General features: G+C 39.5%; 1 protein-coding gene across 6 annotated transcripts in view; it reads left to right on the top strand.

Moving 5' to 3' along the window:
• The window catches only part of MICU1 (Mitochondrial calcium uptake 1), a 48830-nt gene extending 38031 nt beyond the window's left edge, over positions 1-10799 (top strand). For all 6 annotated transcript variants that reach the window (XM_076187014.1, XM_076186995.1, XM_076186964.1 and 3 more), the window contains exon 13: positions 8563-10799. In XM_076187014.1, the coding sequence (XP_076043129.1) occupies positions 8563-8717 (155 nt within the window). In that variant the 3' untranslated portion in view covers positions 8718-10799. The remainder of the gene's footprint in view (positions 1-8562) is intronic.
• The last annotated feature ends 4673 nt before the right edge of the window (positions 10800-15472 follow it).

Here is a 15472-nt window from a genome sequence, read left to right as displayed (position 1 = left end):
TGTAGGTCTGTCTCACTTAATGACTGGGTTATGTTAAGAAGACCCAACCATATCATGATAAATTGTATAATGAGCTTGTAAACTTGTGGAAAAAATAGGGGTAATAATCACCATAAAAAAGCTGGAAATGATTGTCTACTTAGACTGCCTGATCACAGAGGTGAAACTGGCCAGATATAGCAGTGTAAAGATACTGATGTAGAGCAATCATATACATTAACTATCACATATCAATGCAATATATAGTGCAGGAGATCTGTACTTTGTTTTGTACTGCTCTACCATAAAAAAATATTTTCATCCAACAACTAGTGTCAAATGACTCCCCAAGGTCCCAGGGCTAGGTCAAAATACCCTGAACTTCATATTCAGTCATTCATTCATGCATCAGTGACTCATTTAATGCAAACTATCTATCTACAGACCAACACCTATTGTTTCCCTCTCATCTTAGCACTTCATACAAGAAGGGTCATCCCGGTCGCCTGCCCACTGCCTGGGTCAGAAGCAACGCAGCAAGACGCAGCACATCCACAGGAGACCTCCTTGATTCACACACTGACCCTCCCGCCCTCCCTCCTCCTCCTCCTCCTCCTCCTCCTCCTCCTCCTCCTCCTCCTCCTCCTCCTCCTCCTCCTCCTCCTCCCTTCATGGGGAAAATAGAGAAGATGGAGAAGGTGCTGCAGGCAACAGCACAAAATTTCTTCACCGAGTAACTTCTGGGCTGAAATTGTAGACATGACTTGTTTCCTCGGATCTTACACCCACTTAGATCCAATTACCAACAGCTTCAGTTTCTCCTCTGAATTGGCACAGTACAGTGTCTTCCACAAATACCAAATGGCTCTACTATCACATCCCCCCAGCAGCAGCACCCACCAACTCCAGACCTTTGACAAACACTCCTGTATTTACCTCCCTGACCACCCCATCCATATATACATTGAACAACCATAGTAACATCACACAACCGTGACAGCCCTCTCATTCACCTCATACCATTCACTCTCTCTAGTCCCTACCCTTAGATCTGCCCTACTACGTACATATATACAAATATACATATATCAAAGGCCTTTTCCCCCCTTACAAGGGAGGTAGCCAAAAAACAAAGGGATAAAAACCACTCCCATTCATTCCATCCCCACATACTCCACTCCCATCCACCCCCTTTCCTTCCTCTTATCTTGGCTCCTCCTGGATGATGGGTCATCCCTGCATCTCACCCACTGCCCGGGGCCAGAAGCAGTGTCGCAAGACACAGCACTTCCACAGCAAGGCCACTTCATTAAATTGCCCCCCCCCCCTCTCTCTCTCTCTCTCTCTCTCTCTCTCTCTCTCTCTCTCTCTCTCTCTCTCTCTCTCTCTCTCTCTCTCACTCTCTCTCTGTCACCTCATGTAGAAATGGAAACACCATTGTCCATATACAACCATTCTCCATTCATCCCTATCTTCTGTCCTCTCTCCTCAACAGACATTCCCCTCTTTCCCAATGCCCCTTGTACCCCCATCCATCCGTCTCATCCTTGGTTGACCCCTGATGTTCACTCCTTCCACCTCTGCCTTCCACACCTCTTTTATTAATCTTTCTTCACTCATTCTTTCCATGTGTCCAGACTATCCCAATACTCTTTCATCAACACTATCTCCCAACTCCCTTTCCACTCCCATTCTCCTCCTCACCTCCTGGTTTCTTACTCTATCCAGCCTAGTAACCCCTGTCATAGTTCTTAGGCACCTCATCTCAAGCACATTCAAACTCCTCTCTTCCTCTCTTATGTTCCATGTTTCTGCCCCACACAGTGCTGTTGGCACAATTGCTCCTTCATACAATCTCCTCTTAGCATCCTTTCTCAAATGTCTATTTCTCATTCCACTCCTCCCTTTCCCGCCACATTCACACCCAAGTATCTAAAACATTCCACTTCCTCCAGTCTCTCTCCCTTAATACTCACTTCCAGTCTGCTGCCACTTTCACCCCTTGTACATCTCATCACCTTACTTTTACCCACAGTTATCTTCAACTTCCTTCTTTTGCACACTCAAACTGTCATTAACTTCCTCAATCCCTCCTCTGATCCTGCTACAAGTGCAGTGTCATCAGCAAACAACAACTGACGTATCTCCCACTTTTCTCCATTTTCTTTAACCATCTCCTATCCCTGACCCACTACCCTTGCATTTACCTCTTGCACCACCCCATCCATGTATAAATTGAACAGCCAAGGTGACATAACACATCCCAGACAAAGTCCCACCTTTACCTCAAACCCACTCACTCTCTCCATTTCTAATTCTAACACAAGCTCTACCTCTCTCCTAAAAACTCTTGACTGCTCTTAAAAGCTTTCCTCCTATCCCATATATCTGCAATAGTTCCCACAGTGCCTTCCTGTTGTGGTGACGCGGCACTGGTCAAAACCAGACTGGCCGTCACACAACTCGAGCTAGGCTTATATACCTGCTGAAGTTAGCAAGACGTCTCGGCCAGCCCCAGCCAGCAGCCAATCAGAAACTCGGGAAAGTCACTCCGGGGTCACCACTTTGTCTTGGTTTGGTTCGGACAAGCCAGGGAAATGAAACTAAAGTACTCAAGATGTAATGTATGTGATGATGTGATATGGTTTAATGTCACACACTCCCCCCTATTGGGAGGCTAGGATGGTGCCCCTCACAGAGGGCTTTGTAGCATGGAATTTAATGAACCATGCCCTTGGTTCAACTTCGCCGGTGGCAGGATTCGAACCGCCCTCACCTCGACCTGCGCCGCAAGTAACGACACCCTAACCCGCTCAGCCAGCGAGCTTCCAGATGTAATGTATACATGAATTAAATGTATACAGGGCTAGAAAGTCTGGGGTGGGAGCCTACGAGTGGCATGGGCTGAGAGTGAAGGGCCACTTGGAGCTTGGAGATGTCGTGCCCGAAGACAAGTCACCATAGAAGTGAAACATAAAATCATTGAGAAGTAAGAACAAAGTGCAAGTATGGATGACCTAGCACACACATACAATCAGACAACATCAATAATTTGCACTGTCCTCAAGAATAAGGACAAGATTAAGGAGATAGATGGTTCATAGGGAGTGACAAGAATATCTTTGCAATGGCCACATATTCTTGATGATGTTGAAAGGTTGTTTCTCATATGTATCAATAAGAAGCAAATGCAAGGCGACACTTAACACAAGTATCATTTGTGTGAATGCAAAAATAATTTTCGTCAATCTCATGAAGAAAATGCCAGGAGCAGCAATGGAAAAAGAAGAAGCATTCGAGGCAAACTGTATTTACCTAGTTCTATCTTACTGGTAGGGGAGCTACGTTTGTGGTGTCCCATCTCTGTATCTCAATGTCTAATTTACTCTTAAATTCGTGTATGGTTTTTGCATACACTATTGTTTCATCCAGTTTGTTCCATACATCCACCATTCTGTGTGGGAAGCTGTTCTTTTCAGGTCTCTTCTATAACTATTCTTTTTGAGCTTTCTCTCATATCCCCTTGTATTTCTCTTATCCCAATTTAGTAAGTCTTCTCATTCAAGGACTTCCATGCCTCTCATGATTCTATAGATGGTCAACAAGTCACCTCTTTCTCTTCTTTGTTCCAGTGTCAGTAATTCCAGTTTTGACAATCTCTCCTCATTTGACAGTTTTGAAAGTGTTGGGGCCATCTTCGTAGTTGCTCTTTGGATTCTTTCAATTTTCCTTATATTCTTTTTAGTACTGGGTGACAATAGTGTCACTGTGTACTCCAGTCTTGGCCTTATCAGTGTGACCAGTATTTTCTTCACTATTTCTTTGTCCAAGTAGGTAAAAGTCACCTTTATTGGTCTTAGCAAGTTGTAGGTTTCTCTGACAATTATGTGTATCTGTTTATCAGAGGACATGTCCTTTGTAATGATTACTACCAGGTCTTTTTCAGATTCCACTTTCTTTACTTTATTTGTCCTGATATTCTTTTTTTTACTTTTTCCAAGTTCCATTATGCTACATTTCTTAATGTTGAAGTCCACTCCCCACTTCTGACTCCATTCCCGAACCCTGTTCAGATCTCTCTGTAGCAACTCCCAATCCGTTTCAGTACTCACTTTCCTCAGCAGTTTTGTGTCATCTGGTTGGTTTGAGAAGTTTAAAAGAAGAACCAGCATCCATAACGTAAGGCACAGTGAAGCAGCAAGCTCTGACACAAAGGCAGCAGAGAGCTCCATAAGTGACTTTAGGAAGCTTGTGGATGCTGAGAGTTACCTGCCACAGTAGGTGTTGTGACGAGATGGATCTTTTCTGGAAGATGCCAAAAGAAACCTATATAATAGCAGAGGAGAAGGCATTGTCCAGCCACAAGTTAATGAAAGACCATCTCACACTGCTGTTTTGTGCCAATACAAGCTGCAATTTGAAAGTAAAACCTCTGCTCATTTACCATTCAGAAAATCCACGAGCCTTCAAGAAGTGTAAAGTCCAGAAAAGCAGGATGTGTAGGTCTAACAGCAAGGCTTGGGTGACATGTGACCTTTTTACTGATTGGATCAATGAGGTGTTTGGTCTCTCTATGAAAAAATATTTATTTAAGGTGAATCTGCCACCTCATGTCTTGCTTGTTATATATATAACTCCTGCCCATCCTCCAGGTCTAGAAGATGACCTCCATGATGAATTTAAATTCATCAAGATCCTCAACACCACTCTTTACTCCAGCCCATGGACCAGCAGGTCATCTCAAACTTTAAGTTCTACACTAAAGCACTGAGCATTTTTTTTTAGGTGACTGAAGAGACCAATCTCACTCTCAGAGAGCTATGGAAAGACCATTTCTACATCGTTGGTTGCCTCAAAATGATTGACAAGACATGGAAGGGGGTCACGAAGAGAACCCTTATTTTGGCTTGGAAGAAACTTTAGGTTTGAGTAGGTGCCTGTGGAGCCTGTATTCGACAAGATTGTGTCTTTGGCCAAGGCTATGGAACTGGAGACAGGTAACAACAACATCGATGAGGTTGTGGAAGAGCATATATGAGCTGACCACCAAAGAGCTTATGTAGTTGTATTTCATCAGGGGAGGAGGAGGTAACAGCCTTAGCAGAGCAACAACCTTCTAGTGCAATAAAGGAGAGGCTTAAAGCATAGGAAACTATTTCATTGTACTTTGAGAAGTATCACCCTAATAAGTCAGTGGCTATATACACTACAAGTTTATTTAATAATGCTATGTCACATTTTTGCCAAACTTTGAAGCGTAGACAAAAGCAAATGTCCCTAGACAGCTTTCTAGTGAAAAAGGATTCTAAAGAAAATGCTAGTTGTACCAATGTTTCTAAAAGATTTAAAGCTAGTGAGTGAGTCGAGACTATTATAGCTGCGAGTAAAGAGGAATCTCCCATGGTGGAAGATTCTCCTTCACCTCAATAATCCTCCCATTGTCTCCATTTCCTTTGCACCAGAGACTGCCTTCTTTTTTTCATAAATGGCAGCAGTATTTATATTATTTTATTTTACTACAAAGCCCTCTGTGAGGGGCACAGTCCTAGCCTTCTGATAGGGGGGAGTTTGTGATGTTAAACCATATCATAAACCAATGATTTAAACAATTATTTTAGATATTATTACAAATTACTTTGTTATTTTTTCTTAAACATGGGACACATTATCATATTTTACATTGATTCCTATGGGAAAAATAATTTCGCTTAACAAGTGTTTCGTATTACGAGTAAGATTCAGGAACAAATTATATTCTTTAAGCAAGGTTCCACTGTACTTTGTTGCTGATAGTGATCCACATTGCCTGTGGATTTATGCAATTTCTAGAATTTGTTTTCATTGACAAAAGAGAACTAAATCTAGTCATGTAAGTCATTGCAAATGGGATAAGGACACCTAGTGCTTTTTCACAGTCTTGGAAACATATTCATTGCTGAGCACCAATACTCCTCCAAAGTCTTGTTTTCAAATTGCATCTCAAGAGCACGATTTTTCCGTGAATCAGTAAGATCTTCCTTCAGCTCTTCATCGTGCGACATATCCAAATTGTAGGAATATGGATTCATGATCCATTCTTTTGAAATCTTCAGTTCTCCAGCTGCAAAATATCCACCAATTTTGACATTTACAAATGAGCCACAATTTCTTCACACACAGTAGAAATTATAGATTCATCATCGATCATTTCTTCCAGTGATAGAAATTTTTAAAGATTACCTCTTTCCATTCATCAATGCCAAAAAAAGTAACTTTTCTTTGAAACCATTCAACTTTTTGCAACATTTCAATATGTTTATCTATTTCCCATGAAGGGACGCATTCAGATCATTCTTATGAGTGAAAATGTCATCCAAGTAAACCAGCTTTTGCATGAAATTCTGTGATTCCACTTCTCCAAGCAGATCATAGTCATGTTCCTCTAGAAAAACTTTGATTTCTTCCTGCAATTCAAAAAAATGGGTTAAAACTCACCCTCCTGAGAGTCAGTGGACTTCTGTGTGGAAAAGTAAAACTGTATGTTCATTTTCCAGATCCTCATAAAACAATTTAAAGATGCTGTGGTTCAGAGCACAACCCTTAATCCAGTTGATGGTCTTTACACAAGTATTGAGTACTTTTTTCAACCTTGGAGGGAATGTTTTTACTGCCAAAGCTTGACAATGAAGGAAACAGTGACTTGCAAGTGCGGAATCTCCCTCCTTATCAGTGCAGAAAATCCAGATTTATTCCCTAGCATTGCAGGAGCATCATCAGTGCACACAGAGCCAATAATTTAGATATCTAAATTATGTTTTGACATATCTAAATTATGTTTGACAAAGAAGTATTTCTCAAACTGGTACACATCTTTTCCCTGTGTGGTTGTTTTTAGTTCATTTCACAAAACAGAAATCTTCTTTCACAGTACTATCACTGACATACCTAACCAATGCAGTGAGTTGACTGCAATTTGATACATCAGTTGATTCATCCTACAGGAGGGAGATCTTCAGGTAACTAGACCTGACATCAGAGATGACTTGATCTAAAATATCTTTACTCAAATCACCAATTTGGTTGTGAATGACATTTGATAGTAGCACTAGTTTAAGCTTTTTTCTTCCTAGGCCCAGAACAATTGTTGCCATTTATAATGCATATGGTTTGATCAGCACTTCTGCAATTGTATCGGGTTTCTTGCTAGTAACCCCCACCCAATACAAATCTACTTTTGGATGGACTCTTTGATGTAGGAATGCAAGCTTCTTTGTAAAAAGAATGTAAACAGTAGCTGGCAGGAAGCAGCACCACCTATTTTCAGTTGTTAATTTGAATAATATCCATATTATCTAATTCAAATATATTACTGTATTATTGTAATGCCCCTTTTACCCCATCCATCCATCTCATCCTAGGATGCCCCCTCATGGTCACTCCTTCCATACCTCTTTTAGAAAGATTAATAAAAGAGGTGTGGAAGGCAGAGGTGGAAGGAGTGAACATGAGGGGGCGTCCTAGGATGAGATGGATGGATGGGGTAAAAGGGGCATTCCAAAAGAGAGGAATGTCTGTTGAGAAAGGACGGGAGAGGACAGAAGATAGGGGTGAATGGCGAAGGGTTGTGTACAGATGATGCTGTGATGCATGAGGGGGAGTGGGTGGGGGATGGAGGGTGAGGAAGTATGTATGAGAAATTTGACGCAGCCCGAGGGAATTTCTCCTTGTCTTCTCCTTTTCTGCATGAGGGGACAGAGAGAGAGGGGGGGGGGGGAATTAATGAAGCGGCCTTGCTGTGGATGTGCTGTGTCTTGCGACACTGCTTCTGACCCAGGGCAGTGGACAGGATGCAGGGATGACCCATCATCCAGGAGGTGCCAAGATGAGAGGGAGGGAGGAGGGTGGAGGGGAGTGGAATATGTAGGGGATGGAATGGGTGGGAGTGGCTTCCGTGCCTTTTTCTTTTTGGCTACCCCCCATGTAAGGGGGAAAAAGCCTTTGGTATATGTATGTATGCATTATTGTCATGTATTTTATTCTATTATTTTCAGTAAAAAAGTAATGTTATTAATATAGTTAAGAGAGTAAAATTCGGACACACTTAGGTTACTGATTGACATTACCTCATTATATATCAGTACTGTACCAAGGTTCCAGCTCATTTTCTGTATTTCTGTATGTTACACTGGGTAACCTAACAAAAGAGTCATTTTCTCTGCTGCTGCCATTAAACTGGTTAAACATTTAAATTTATTATTTTTGTTAAATTGCCAAATCCACGGTTTTGCAACCCTTGAAAGGTTATCTTGAGCACCCCTGGTAGGGAACCCTGCAATAGATTTATAATTAAAATGGCAGCATTCATACTTGTCCCCTTTCTCTTTGTATAGTGGAATTGTACATGCCTTCTTCCAGTCCATCAAAACACCTCACTCCCTTAGAGACGCATTAAATAACCACACCAACAATTCCATTATAAGTGCTCCTCCCATTGTCATATATTCCACATAACGGTCATTCATCCCAGATGTCTTTCCAGTTGTAAGCTAATACAAACATAGAGGTTATCATTCTATATTCAAACTGATGTCTTTGTTTAAACAGATGATGGGCAGCTTAGCAACCGCGAGTTTGTTGCTGTGATGAAAAACCGTTTACAGCGGGGTCTGGAAAAGCCTAAAGATACAGGCTTTCTGAAGTTGATCCAGTCCATGTTCAAATGTGCTCGGGAAGCCAAACCAGTGTTGCTGGACATCTGAGGAAGGCGAGACAGTGGTGTTAGTGGTGATGTTGGCACAATGGTCTCTAAGGGCAGCAAGCAGTATTATGCACCAAAAGGACAGGAACACCACTGCAAGGGATGTAGATGTTATCGTAATCCAGAAGGAAATTTGGTATCTTCCATAGAGGACCATTCACAAGGAGAGGTCCAGAATCAAACGCAAGAGGAGTAGCAGTTATGAAAGAAAGGACTTGATCACTTTGTGCAAGGTGTGCTTTACAGAGCATGGGAATGAGAGCTCAAATTGTTGATACTGATTCTTGAGATGAAGAACAAGAGTAGTAAACCAATGACAAGCTGCTGTTTGTCATTGGAATTTATTTTTCAAATAATCAAGCTCATTCATGTGTGTGATGTTAGCGATAGTGTTCAATATACTTCTGCCTGATTCAGTTTCTTTCAAGTCAGAAATAATTGATAGTCATCTGAGGTAGTTTGTAAAATATTGTTTGAACACCAAGAGCATGTTCACTTCTTGAAGTTACTTCTTCAAACATGAGAATTGCTGCCTTCCACTTATTTAACAAATTGGGTCTCCACATATCCAACTACAAAAGTTATGAAATGATTACATGTTTTTTATGAACCATTGCAAAACTGTTTTTTTTTTCTTTTTCTTTCTTTTTTAGTACAAAAACTGTTGCTTTTTACAAGAATCTACAAATGTTACCCATGGGTACAATGATTAGCAAAAGCTGAAGGGTTCCCAGTTACTATGTAAATATATAGTGACGATTAATACATATCTGACAGTGTTGCTAAATTATTCATGTTTTCACTTTGCATAATATTTTATTAAAGAATATTTAAATAGTTATATGATCAAACCTGTCTATGTACTTCACTTCATTATTTTGTTTATGGTCAACATTTTGGATGTCAGAAATCTAGGAAACTGTTAAGAATAGTATGTTGTAGAATTTATATGTGCTTCATGTCAAACTACATACTTTTTCTTGGCTGAGTATAGTGCATTGATTGATTTTTCTTTTTTCAGTTTATGGAATCTATTTTGAAGTTAAACAGGTTATACAATAGATACACTTTTTTTTCCAATTCAGTTTTGGGATATGTTTGAGTAGGCCATAGTGAATTTGTGGAAGGACAAGGTATAGAGTACAATTTTTGCAGAATGGTGGTCCAGATTTTAGTGCATGAGAATCTCCGATCAATCAGGGAAAGCTGTCCAGAGTCCAAGCTATTAATTTATTAAGGATAAGAAAAAAACTATTTAATGTGTTATTGTTTGTTCCAAAAACTAGTGTGCTAAAGTACTTTTAATATCAAGTGCCCTTGTACATATAGATTCAGTACATACTGACTGAAGTGACCAAAATTTACAGAGGAAAACCAAGATAGCATGGAACCACCTAGTCCATGATGAGGTTCTTTGTGTAGGGTCACACAATAAATTTACCTGACAGAAGTTTGAAGTTATAAAGTAAGTACCCCATGGTACTAAAGAAGTTAATACAAGATGAGTTTTTAACCCTGTTGCGCCAAAGGGGAGGGGGGGATCACACAGCTGAACCATGATAGTAAGTGTTGCCTCAAGTTACACTGGCTGAAAACCAGCAGCTCCACAGTGGCTGGTAAAAATCCTTGGACCTTTCCATAGATTTCTCTGTGAAGAAGCATTAGACTCTCATCTTGTGTTATATCACTATGTTACTGGCTTCCAATAGTAGGTGGATAGGAGCATTTGCCAATTTTCAGTTCATATGTGAAAAGGTGGAGGAAAGAAAAATTGAGAGAAATCTTAGCGTGATTGAGACTTCATGTCACGTACAGGTGGAGGTAAGGGTGTTGGTGAGTTTTGAAGATGGAGAGCAAGGAGATAATTTCTCTTGAACATCCGTCTTTCAGGGCCACCACATGCAAGTACTGTACCCATCATTGGTCCCTATCCAGAATGGAAGGGGTTAACTGTGCTTCAGATTGGCATTGCTTCAAGGGTACCCAGCTGCTTCCGTTTCATTACTACAATTATTATTCTTTTACTGTCCTCTAGTCAGAAAAGATATACAAATATATTAAAACAGTGATAATGTGAATCAAACCTGTTTGTCTTTATCCTTTAAAGATAATTATATTTTGCTTGTATTAGGTAACATTCAGTTGTGGTTTAATTGTTGACTTGAATTGAATTATGACAAATGGATGTCTTAAATATCTAATGGTTTAACACTTCAGATACACACACACACACAACCCACCCCCCAAAATAAGGTGGTGGCTGAGTCAAAGCATACACCTATGTCATGCATCCCATCTCAATATGGAGGGTTGCCCTGTCCCCTTTACAGTGGTAGGGCCAAAGGCAGTGGAACAAGTCACTCCTCTACAGCAGGTTCCAGGAACTAAAGCTGGTTTACCCTCACTGCACTCAGAAAAAAAAAAAAGTATTATATGAGAATAATCCTGCAGGTCACATCATCCACTCACACACTCCTTCATTTACTCCTATATTTTGCACTTTCTCTTCTCAGCTTTAAAACTGGGAATTATATCTGATAATTACACTGTGTCTACCTATACACTATGGAAGATATGTAGGCAAGGCATGCACCCACCTTTCATTCATCCCATACCCATTTGTTTTCTTATTCATCTTAGCACCTTGTGGGTAAAGGGCCATCCTTACCCCTGATCCACTGCCTGAGTCAATTACAAACTTGTAACGAATGACACTGTTGCAGTCAATGATGGGACAAACCATGACAATCTACAGCTAAACTATCCATTCTCCTGCCCTGTGAATCATCTCTAAGAAACTCTCCTAAAAGAATTCCAGCCCATCCCCAGTTTTTCCGAACAAATACAATATATCTAATGCAAGGTCATTGTTTTGGAGGTGGACCACATGACTAGTACCTCAGCCCTCAGTGATAAGACAAGTTAATCAGTCTCATGTCATTACCATCAAGTACATCCCAGTTGGAAACTTAATCCCCAATGGTACCCCATGTTTCATAGCATGGACTGTGGTAAGAGTTATCAGAAGTCTTAGTAAGTGTCTTGTATCCATACAATAAGGCTGACCACAAAGCCCCTGGAGAAATGTACCTTAGTCTTGCAGTAATCTGCATTACAAAACAATTCATTCAAGACTATCCATGATCTGATTGACCATTCCCAATTGTCTAGTAACCTACAAGATTGTACCCATGGATATATGGACTTCACTACCAAGATAATTAAATCCCTCAAAGACTTCAACATTAATACTAACTTATCTTGATTTTTACCTACTGGAGACTCGGCTCCATAAGAACCAGCAACTCCTCAGACTTCCCATAAATCTCTTAGGAGGAATGTTGAACCATTGTCAACATTTAGTGTGAGTCTGTTTCAGTGGCAGTGCCTCATACAAAGAGGGGGAACAGTCTGGTTATGAAAAACTGGGGCAAAAGAAAGTCAAAGATTGTGAAGATCTCTGGTCGAGTCCAAAAATGAAGTGTCACATCCAGATAGATATGAAGGTGTTGGTGGGTTTTGAATACAAGCAATGGGGAAAGAATTTTCTAACATCTGTATTGCATGACCATCACCTGTGGGTACCCAACATTACTCCCATTTTGACGTTCCCACCACAGACAGCTTTAAACACAAAAATCCCAAGTACAGTGTTATGATGCATTTAGAAAAATATATATAAATATAATAATTTAATGTATTCATTTTATTGACACCTGGTGGGGGTCATGCAGGAAGGATCTCAGAGAAAATAATGTTTCCTTCAAAATCTGCCAATACATTTGCCTCTTATGTTATGCAAGAAGGATGTCAGAGAAAATAATTTTGCCTTCAAAATATGTCAATACATTCACCTCCATCTAGAGATGCAGCCCTGAGGAGCTGAAACTTTGGTCAATAGACCATGCCCAAGACCTCTATTAACCTTATTTCCTCCATTAGCAACTGCTCCCCTTCTGCTGCTATAAGCTGGTAAAACAGAAACAGTTCCACACTTGTGGAACACTTGCAACAGTCCCAAGTCTTTTCCCAGAGAGATCTATGGGGCTTCTAAGTTTCTAGACAATGACATATTAGCTTTTAACCTGGAAATGGGAATTTGTTGTGATCCATGATAAACAATATCTTGTTAAGAACCAGTTATATTTCTTTTCACTGTTTAGAGGTAAATGTAAAGCCAGAAAATTGGGATACTGATACAACGTTCTGGCTTCCCATATTGACTAAGATACACGTTTGGTATGTACAGGTATATATGAATAAATAACTGGATAACACCCTTGACTAGTGGTTATTGATGGAAGTTTTCATGCACACTGCTGGAGAGATAAGATTGAAAACATTTTAACAAATACTGATTCAGTCACCATGTTGTACAACTATGTCAATTCAATTGTATTGTGAATATTCTCCGCACGAAAATAGATTAAAAGCCCAATCAATGAGTTGTATCCCCTGGCAACAAAATTATGAAGTCGTCAAACACTTGCACAATGTATTGAACTAGTTTTATACTTTCACTACCTTCCAGATGCCTTACCCAGTGAACGTAATCCTTAATTCTCCCCTATGGTACACATTACAAACATTGAATAAGTAATACTAGCATGTAATAATACATTTCTGCGTGTTGGATCATTCGGTATTATGTGCATTTCCCATTATTCATCACGATTGTACTAAGAAGACATTTGCGATATTAATCAATATTAGCCATGCAGCAATGACTGTTCCCCATCGTGCAAGTTATTAACTTCTCATTGGATGGCGTAAATCGTCTTCGTAGTTCGACTATTGTTTGCTATCAGACAGTTTATGTGTAGGCGTTGAAGTGTGACATCATCCGTGACAGTGTTGCCGAATCTCCAATCATGGTGATGCGAATGCTGTAACGATGTAATGAATATTCTACAGTAATCATTATGAACATGCCATCCAATGAAAACCTTCCAATGAGGATTATTGATTGCTATTGAAACACTAGATAAAATTGGCTTACTTTATATCAAGTCAAACAAAAATATAAGTGCAGTTATAGAAATTCCGTTAACGCATCTTGGTCATTCATCAGTTTCAGCACTCTTACCAATTCATATACTGATATCTAATTTCTCAACTCAACTATTACGGGATTGCTTAGGGTTATTCTTAATCCATCTGCACTGTCATAATCTGTTATGCAACAAGAATCTTTCTGGAATGTCATCAGTTACATATTTTCGCTTTCAGATTTGAAAGAAGGTTCCATTTCTGATAAATCGGTGAATATTTTATTGTCATGAAATGAAATGTTTGCATGAATACAGATGTATGGAAACTACAAAGGAAAAGGAAATATCAAAATCGAATATAGTATGGGTTTAGCTAAGTAGTAGCCCTGTCTAGTGCATGGGAATCTCCAGTGTTCAAGTTGCCAGTCTGACTAATTATGTTTGTAACGGATACAACTTTACTGGTATTTCATGGACTACATTTCGACTTGTTTATGCAAATCATATGAGCACAACTTTTCACGCTACTACATTCGTCTTAATTCTGCTGCATTTGTAAAGACTAATTACGCGGCGTATCCTGCACGTCTTTTGCTTGAATTTCCAACTGACATTGCTTCCAGCAACCCGGCTGTAGGCGTCGTTTATTTGAATGATCACCAGTGTGTGTATATTTCCCCATGGTCCAGAAGATATGAGAAGATAATCATAGTCTTATATCTGTAAGGTATTTTCTTTGTCTTAAGTTAACTTAAAGGATATCAATAAAACAATAGCAGATTTTGCAATTATCCGGGTTTGCCTCAACTCGGCCATATTACTTTACGCTTTGTCGTTACTTTTTTATTATTTGAATTGTGATTTCATATGAATCTTTTCATAAATACAATTTGATACTATATGTGTAACTATGTTCAAAACTACTAGTCTTACTTATATGAAGCTGTACATAAATAGTTTTCATTACTCGCATTTTTTTTTCTGGGATTTCCTTTGTCTCTTGGCATTGTGAATAAATGCATTTTAGCTGGCTAAGTCACTGAACAAACCCCATAAGAATATTAATATTTGTATTCAACTAAAGTGCAACTGTGTAGTGTAGCATTCTATCCGAGGGTGTGCCATAAGGAAACCATCTTTATACATGGCGTCATAGGTGTGGGATTGGAGAGCGCCCTACCTAACCAGTTATTTCTAGTTTATCTTCGCGCACGTTCTTTGGAACACTCCAATTGTAATGTATTTTACATATTCCCACATAAAATGGTTGAATTTGTATGTTTTTTACGCACCAAATTATGTTCTATCAGAAAAAACATATACCTTGAAGCGTCCAGGAGAGCTAAGACAAACTCCGCCATTTTGATTCATAATGAAGAGGCCCGAGAGGCGATGGCCGCGTCCGCCTCGACCCCACGCCGGCCACCAAGGGTCTTACTGGATGATGAGAAACTTGGCAACAGCGCAAAGTATTGTTACAGAAAATGGGAATATTATATAGGTATTAGATGTATAATTATGAAAATAGGACAGTGTCAGCTATCTAAACTCCCAATAGTTAATGAATTATAGAAGAATAACATTTTAGGCTATCATTACATATAGTTTTCAAACTTATACTTCTCGTACTGTGAATTGTAGGAATAGTGTAAATTAATTAGTATATTTCAAATTTAGATTCACAATTTTCTGTTATGAGTGAAAAACATGAATAAGACATTATTTTTGGGTTTGATAAATGCAAATGAGTCACTTTCGACCATTA

The sequence above is a fragment of the Oratosquilla oratoria genome, chromosome 1 (genome assembly GCF_046742065.1).
Source record: "Oratosquilla oratoria isolate Oo_2021 chromosome 1, ASM4674206v1, whole genome shotgun sequence".
In the NCBI taxonomy this organism is placed as follows: Eukaryota; Metazoa; Arthropoda; class Malacostraca; order Stomatopoda; family Squillidae; genus Oratosquilla; species Oratosquilla oratoria.
Note: the sequence above shows the minus strand (reverse complement) of the source record. Positions and strands in the feature narration are given on the sequence as shown.